General features: G+C 44.4%; 1 protein-coding gene across 1 annotated transcript; it reads left to right on the top strand.

Moving 5' to 3' along the window:
* Nucleotides 1–5,106, top strand: RPUSD2 (RNA pseudouridine synthase domain containing 2). Its single transcript, XM_007081660.2, has 3 exons — nucleotides 1–636; nucleotides 2,895–3,191; nucleotides 4,148–5,106. Exons 1-3 carry the CDS (start codon nucleotides 10–12, stop codon nucleotides 4,880–4,882), a joined length of 1,659 nt encoding a protein of 552 aa, XP_007081722.2. The 5' UTR covers nucleotides 1–9; the 3' UTR covers nucleotides 4,883–5,106.
* The last annotated feature ends 3,284 nt before the right edge of the window (nucleotides 5,107–8,390 follow it).

Here is an 8,390-nt window from a genome sequence, read left to right as displayed (position 1 = left end):
CCGCGGGTCATGTGGCTGAGCAGCCGGCCGTGGCTGCCAGTTCTCGTACAAGGGTGCTTCAACCTCCGGCGTCTCCTTGCTGCCAGTACTTGGGGTGGTTGTAGGGGTCCGATGGCGGAAACATCCTCAACTGGGGCCGAGGCAGCGGCCGGGCTGAAGACTCCGGCTCAACAAAACGGAGACGTTAGTGGCGACGCGAGTGGTGAGCTGCTCTCCGGGAGCCCGGAGCCGGTGGGCCCGGGAGTGGAGCCGGCCCGGGAGGACGGGAAGCCGACCCAAGCGAGCGAGGAGCAGGCCCCAGTTGCAGCTTCAGGCTCAGGCAAGCGTAAGAAGCGACGGGACGCCACCAGAGAGCGCGTCGTGCCACCCCCGAAGAAGCGGCGGGCAGGGGTGAGCTTCGGCGATGAGCACTTTGCAGAGACCAGCTACTACTTCGAGGGCGGCCTGCGCAAAGTGCGGCCCTATTACTTTGACTTCCGGACCTACTGTAAAGGCCGTTGGGTGGGCCACAGCTTGTTGCACGTCTTCAGCACCGAATTCCGAGCTCAGCCCTTGGCCTACTACGAGGCCGCAGTCCGGGCGGGGCGCCTGCACCTCAATGAGGAGCCGGTACAGGACCTCAACATCGTGCTCAAGGTGGAGTCCTGATGGGGCCGGCTGGAAGCGGGCGAGGAAAGGGGGCAGGGGTCTTTTCAGAGTATTTACTTAGGGCTTAGTTACTCAGGGCTTAGTTACTGGAGTAAAATCGAGGTAATTCTGAAGCATCTTCACTTTCACCTGGAACACTCTTTTAAGAGGCCCCTCCTCTCATCCCATCTCCGCAGAAGTAGCCTCTGTGCTTCAAAACTCAGCCCATTTATCCTTTCCATCCAGGCGGCTACCTTGTTTCCAAGGGACAGAAGTTGGAATTTTCAAAGCTCCCTTTGTGCACTGCCTTGTGGCACTGGCACTGATCTCTATCTTGCATTATAGATCTCTGTACAAATAGTAATAACAGAGCCTCTCTTTTATGTGTTCTTACTGTGTGCTGGCACAGAGGTAAGCATTTTATGTACTTAACATTAAATTCTAATGACAGCCTTGTGGGATAGGTATTGCCACCTCATTTTACCTGTGAGGAAACAGAACTAAAGTGAACTTCAAAGAGGTAAGACAACAGTGTCACCTCCAAACCCTGTGTTCTTATAACTACTACTTAAATTATTTATCGTAGAAGGGCGCCTGGCTGGCTCAGTGGTTAAGGCTCTGACTCTTTTTTTTTTTTTTAATTTTTTTTTAACATTTATTTATTGTTGAGAGATGGTGTGATCAGAGGAGATGGAGACAGAGAGGGAGACCCAGAATCTGAAGCAGGCTCCAGGCTCTGAGCTGTCAGCACAGAGCCTGATGCTTGGGCTTGAACCCATGAACTGCAATATTGTGACCTGAGCCGAAGTCAGATGCTTAACCAACTGAGCCACCCAGGCATCCCAAGCCTCTGGCTATTGATTTTGGCTCAGGTCATGATCTCACAGTTCCTGAGTTGGAGCCCCAGTCAGGCTTTGCGCGACAGCGTGGAGCCTGTCTGGGATTCTCTCTCTTTCACTCTTCATCTACCTCTCCCCGCACTTCAAAATAAATAAACTTAAAAAAAATTTTTTTTTAATACTTATCATAGAGCCTGATACGGTACAGTTTTGAAATGTCAGGGATAGAGTCTAGAATTGTCTAGCCCAGTGCTTTGACCATTTAAAAGTCCATCACAGCTAGGAGCTACCAGACACCCCTGTCAGTAACACTGACTCACCAGGTTGTAAGGGGAGACAAGACAATGTAAGCATTTGGAGATCGAGTGGTTTGAATCCCCTCTCCTATTCCTATTTAGAGAAGTACAGGTCTGGCCTAACCCTCACATTTTACAGATCACGAAACTGAGGCCCAGAGAAGTTAAATGACATGCAGTGGGCCTGTGGCAGTTCAAGTCTAAAGGCCAGATGTCTGGACTTAGATCTTGGTGTTGTTTGTTCACGGTCACAGTAAGTGATGATTTTATGGAGGTTTTTCCCCTCCATTTTAGAAAACTTTATCTTTTTTTAAAACTTTATTTTTTAGGGGCGCCTGGGTGGCGCAGTCGGTTAAGCGTCCGACTTCAGCCAGGTCACGATCTCGCGGTCCGTGAGTTCGAGCCCCGCGTCAGGTTCTGGGCTGATGGCTCGGAGCCTGGAGCCTGTTTCCGATTCTGTGTCTCCCTCTCTCTCTGCCCCTCCCCCGTTCATGCTCTGTCTCTCTCTGTCCCAAAAATAAATAAAAAACGTTGAAAAAAAAATTAAAAAAAAAAAAAAAAAAACTTTATTTTTTAAATACAACTTTAATGGGGTGCCTGGGTGGCTCAGTCGGCTAAGCGTCTGACTTCAGCTCAGGTCATGATCTCGCGGTCCGTGAGTTCGAGCCCCGCGTCGGGCTCTGTGCTGACAGCTCAGAGCCTGGAGCCTGTTTCAGATTCTGTGTCTCCCTCTCTCTCTGACCCTCCCCTGTTCATGCTCTGTCTCTGTCTCAAAAATAAACAAACGCTAAAAAAAAAAAAAATTTAAAATAAATAAATAAATAAATAAATACAACTTTATTGTAGAGAAAATACAAATGTGCAAAACCAAAAAAAAAAAAAATCCATAATACCACCACCCAGAAATACCAAAACATTTTTGTGTATATCTTTCTAGTACTTCTTCAGTGCCTACTATCTGCCTGTGTGTCTATCTGTACTTTTGCAAAATAAGAATACACCATGCACACTGCATTTTCTGGTTAAGGATGTGCTGTGTCCATTGTGTGTCAGTAAGGAACAGGAAGCGGTGTGTGAAGTTGATTACAGGTTGCTGGCCTCTGGGCTGATGAGTTGCCTTTGTCATTGGCAGGACAATGACTTCTTGCGGAACAGAGTGCACAGGCATGAGCCACCGGTCACAGCAGAACCTGTCCGCCTGCTGGCTGAGAATGAGGATGTGGTGGTTGTAGACAAGCCTTCTTCCATTCCTGTCCACCCTTGTGGCCGCTTCCGACACAACACTGTCATCTTCATCCTGGGCAAGGAGCACCAACTCAAGGAGCTACATCCACTGCATCGGCTGGACCGCCTTACCTCAGGTGTCCTCATGTTTGCCAAGACGGCGGCTGTCTCAGAGAGAATTCATGAGCAGGTTCGGGATCGGCAGGTGAGCTGGGCTTCTGTCTCCTGCATGCCACTTCCTGGGCTCATGAATGCTTTGTATCAGAATTGTGTCACTGAGTTCTGTTGAAGTGGCCCTTCATGTTATCTGGCCAATCTTCCTGTCTGCAGGAAGGTCAACACTGAAAATGTCAAAGACAGGTTATTTTCTCTTATGTTTCAAAAGATCTTTTGAGATGGCGTATATACTGCCTTTCTTGGTAGCTTGCCATTTTGAAGTTTTAAAGTGCTGACAGGCTGACCAAGGTGTTTTCCGGTTTTGTTTGTTTTTTGATGATTAAGATTTTTAAGGTTGTGGGGAGAGTCTACTTGGTAGAAAAATTCTGGATGAAGTTGGAAGAAACTTGAGAAGAGTTCAATGGTAGTGACTATAGTCTTGAGGCTTGTACTTTTGGATCTGATTGCAATACATTTATTGAGTGTTTACTGTGTACCAGGCTCAGTACCAAGTACATTAGAGTCTAACTCACTGAATCCTTGTTAACAGTCCTGTGAGATAAATGCTTTTTTTAAAAATAACTTATTTTAAGTATATTTATTTATTTTGAGAGAGAGAGAGAGAAAGAGAGGAGGGAGAAGGGGCAGAGAGAGAGGGAGAAAGAGAGAGAATGAGAATCCCAAGCAGGCCCCCTGTCATCATCACGGAGCCTGACACAAGGTTCAAACTCATACCTTGAAATCATGACCTGAGACAATACCAAGAGGCAGACACTTAATTGACTGAGCCACCTACGCACCCCAATAATCATAGGTTTTCTAGACAAGTTAATTGGATTTAAAGAGGTTAAGTAATGTGCCTAGAATCCTGCAACTGGCAAATGGTGGAACTGGGGTTTGAATCCTCTTCTGTCTGACACTGATGCATTTCTTGTCACTGTATTGGGTCTGAACTTCATGAATTTGGGTTTTGTGCTGACTTTCTTCTTCTTCCTTCCTATGTAGCTGGAGAAAGAGTACGTGTGCCGGGTGGAGGGGGAGTTCCCCACTGAGGAAGTGACCTGCAAGGAACCCATCTTGGTGGTATCTTACAAGGTAGGGGTGTGCCGTGTAGATACTCGGGGCAAGCCCTGTGAGACAGTATTCCAGAGACTGAGCTACAATGGTCACTCCAGTGTGGTGCGGTGCCGGCCACTCACAGGCCGCACTCACCAGATCCGAGTCCACCTCCAGTTCCTGGGACACCCCATTCTCAATGACCCCATTTACAACTCAGTTGCCTGGGGTCCATCCCGCGGCCGGGGCGGCCACATTCCCAAAACAGATGAGGAACTGCTTCGGGATCTTGTGGCAGAGCACCAGGCCAAACAGAGCCTGGATGTGCTAGATCTCTGTGAGGGCGACCTGTCCCCAGGACTAATAGACTCTACAGCTCCCTCCTCAGAGTTGGGTAAGGACCACCTAGAAGAGTTGGCTGCATCTGCCCAGAAGATGGATGGAGCGGTTGATGCAGCCCCTCAGGATCTGGACACAATGGCCTTGGCACCGGGGAAGGCAGCCGAAACTGATTTTGTGAATCAAGAGATAGACCCTCTGTGTGCAGAGTGCCGGCTGGTGCGACAGGACCCCTTGCCCCAGGACCTTGTGATGTTCCTGCATGCTCTCCGATATAAAGGGCCTGGGTTTGAGTACTTTTCACCCATGCCTGCCTGGGCACAGGATGACTGGCAAGAAGACTGAAGGCTGTGGTCGAGGGACTGCTTCTTGAACTAGAAGACAAATGGGCCATGGAGTAGGAGCTGATCTCATGGGCTGGTACTCAGGGTTTCTACAGGAGTGAGGTTGGGTTCATAAAGGATCTGCTTATACTTGCTACCTCCTTTCCTCTCCCTCTAGCTGGAGTTTGGGAGCTTGTTGGTTTGTAAATATATCCCTTTTTCTAAAACCTTGTGTGTCTTGGTTTTCTTACCTTTTTTTTATGTAAAAATAACACATTATACAATTAACTATCTTAAGATAGGCAGTTCAGTGACATTTGGTACATTCACAAGGTTGTGCAACCATCACCTCTCACTTAGTTTCCAAACATTTCCCCTACCCAAAAGGAAACCCATGACTATTAAATAGTCACTCCCCATTTCCCATTCCTCCCACAGCTCTGGTAACCATTAATCTCCTTTCTGTCTGTCTGGATTCGCCAATTCTGGACTTTTCATAGAAATTGAATCATACGATATGTGACCTTTTAGGTCTGTGTTCTTTTGCTTAGCATAATGTTTTTAAGATTTGTCCAGTTTATAGCATGTATCAGTACATCATTCCTTTTTTATGACCGAATAATATTTTTCTCTTATATGGTTATACCGCACTTGTGTATCCATTCATCAGTTGATGGACATTTGGGTTGTGTCCACCTTTTGGCTATTGTGAATAGTGCTGTTATGAACGTTCATATTTATTTAAGTAATCACTACACCCAACGTGGGGCTTGAACTCAGAGCCCTGAGATCCAGCCAGGCGCCCTTCTATGTTTAACTTTTTGAGGAATCACCAACTTTTTACCCCAACAGCTGAGCCATTTTACATTCCCACTGGCAGTGCACAAGGGTTTCAGGTTCTCCCCATCTTCACCAATATTTGTTGCTTTCTGTTGTTTTGATTATGGTCTGTTAGTGGGAGTGAAGTGTTCATGTATTGTGGTTTTGATTTTCATTTCCCTATTGAGCATCTCCAAGCATCTTTCCATGTGCTTCCTGGCCATTTATGTATCTTTGGAGAAATGTCTGTTCAAGTATTCTGCCATTTTTGAATTGGGTTGTTTGTCTTTTGTTGTTGAGTTATAAGAGTTATTCATATATTCTGGATACAAGACCCTTATCAGATAAATGATTTGCAAATATTTTCTCCCATTCTGTAGGTTGTCTATACTTAGGCACAATTTATTAAGTCATTGGCCATTGGGTTTGATTTTTTTAATGTTTATTTATTTAGAGAGGGAGTGCATGCACATGAACAAGGGAGGGGCAGAGGGAGGGGGAGAGACAATCCCAAGCAGGCTCTGTGTTGCCAGTGCAGAGCCCAACTCGGGGCTCAATCTCACAAACCGCGAGATCAGGACCTGAGTCGAAGTCAGTCTCTCAGATGATTGAGCCACCCAGATGCCCTTTGTAATAAGTTTTGAAATCAGGAACAGTGAGTCTTCCAACTTTTTCAAGACTGTTTTGGCTCTTCAAGTCTCTTGATTTCTTACGAATTTTAAGATAAACTTTTCCATTCCTGCAAAAAGGCTAGTGGGATTTTAAAAATCAAATTTTGGGGGGCTCCTGGGTGGCTCAGTCTGTTAAGTGTCCAATTTTGGCTCAGGTCATGATCTCATGGTTCATGAGTTCGTGCCCATCATCCAGCTCTGTGCTGTCAGCACTGAGCCTGATTAGGATCCTCTGTCTTCCTTCACTCTCTGCCTCTCCCACACTGATGTCTCTGTCTTTCTCTCTCTCTCAAAAATAAATATTTGAAAAAATTAAATCTTTATTTTGGTAAAAATTACATGACATAAAATTTACCATCCTAGCTATTTTTTAAGTGTACAGTTCAATAATGTTAATTATATTTACATTGTTGTGAAACAGATCTCCAGGACTTTTTCATCTTGCATGACTAAAACTCTATACCCTTTAAACTACAACTCCCCTCTCTTCCCTTCCTTCCAGGCTCTGGCAACCACCATTCTACTTTCTGTTTCTATGAACTTGACTATTTTAGATACCTCATATAAGTGGAATCATGCAGTATTTGTCTTTTTGTGATTGGCTCATTTCATTAGCTTAATGTCCTCAAGGTTCATCCATGTCGTAGCTTGTGACAGGATCTCTTCCTTTTTAAGACTGTACGTATGTACCACATTTTGTTTATCCATTCATCTGCTGATGGACACTTGGGCTGCTTCCACCTGTTAGCCTTCATAAATAATGCTGCTGTGAACAAATATCTCTTTAAGACTCTGCTTCTGGGCGCCTGAGTGTCTCAGTTAAATGTCCGACATTTGATTTCAGCTCAGGTCATGATTTCATGGGTTTTGGGGATCAAGCCCTGCATCAGGTTCTGGGCTGATAGTACAGAGGCTTCTTGGGATTCTCTTTCTCCCTCTCTCTGCCCCTCTCCCCCAAAATAAATAAATAAGCTTTTAAAAAAGAAGACCCTGCATTCAATTCTTTTGAGTATATATCAAGAAATAGGATTGTTAGATTGTATGGTATTTCTATTTTTAATTTTTTGAGGAGCCACCATACTGTTTTCCATACCAGTTTCATCTTTTTTACAATGCTGTTAACAATGTACAAGTGTTCTAATTTCTCCACATCCTTGTCAACCCTTGTTATTTTTTGTTGTTTGGGTTTTCTTTTTATGTGGGTGTGAGGTGTCATTTAATTGTAGTTTTGGTTTGCATTTCCCTGATGATGAGTGACATTGAACATCTTTTCATTTTCTTGTTGGCCTTTTGTACCTCATTTAGAAAAATGTCTGTTCAAATACTTTGTGCATTTTTCAATCAGGTTGTTTGATTTTTTTTTTTTTGTCCCTAAATTGTAGGAGTTTTACGTATTCTGGATATTAACCCCTTATCAGATACATGGCTTATGAATATTTTCTCCCATTCCATAGGCTGCCTTTTATTTTATTGATTATGTCCTTTGATCCACAAAAGTTTCTTAAGTTTGATGTAGTCCCTTTTGTCTGTTTTTCCTTTTGTTGACTGTGAGGCTGATAGGAATTTGATAGGGATTGAATTGAATCTACAAATTATTTTTAATATTTTTATTTGTTTTTGAGAGAGACAGAGCACGAGCAGGGGAGGGACAGAGAGAGACACACAGAATCTGAAGCAGGCTCCAGGCTCCAAGCTGTCAGCACGGTGCCTGACATGGGGCTTGGACTCCTGAACTGCGAGATCATGACCTGAGCCAAAGTCAGATGCTTAACTGACTGAGCCACCCAGGTAATATTTTAGGTAATATTACCATCTTAACATTATTAAGTCTTCCAATCCATGAAAATGGAATATCTTTCCAATTTTTTAGATCTTTAATTTCTTCTGGCAACGTTTTGTCATTTCTAGTATACAAGTCTTATACCTCCTTGGTTAAATTTACTCTCAAGCATCTTATTCTTTTTTTTAAGTTTTATTTATTTAAGTAATCTGTACACTCCATGTGGGACTCGAACTCATGACCCCAAGGTCAAGAGTCAC

This window comes from Panthera tigris, chromosome B3 (assembly GCF_018350195.1).
Source record: "Panthera tigris isolate Pti1 chromosome B3, P.tigris_Pti1_mat1.1, whole genome shotgun sequence".
Taxonomy (NCBI): domain Eukaryota; kingdom Metazoa; phylum Chordata; class Mammalia; order Carnivora; family Felidae; genus Panthera; species Panthera tigris.
This window is presented reverse-complemented; position numbering and strand designations above follow the sequence as displayed.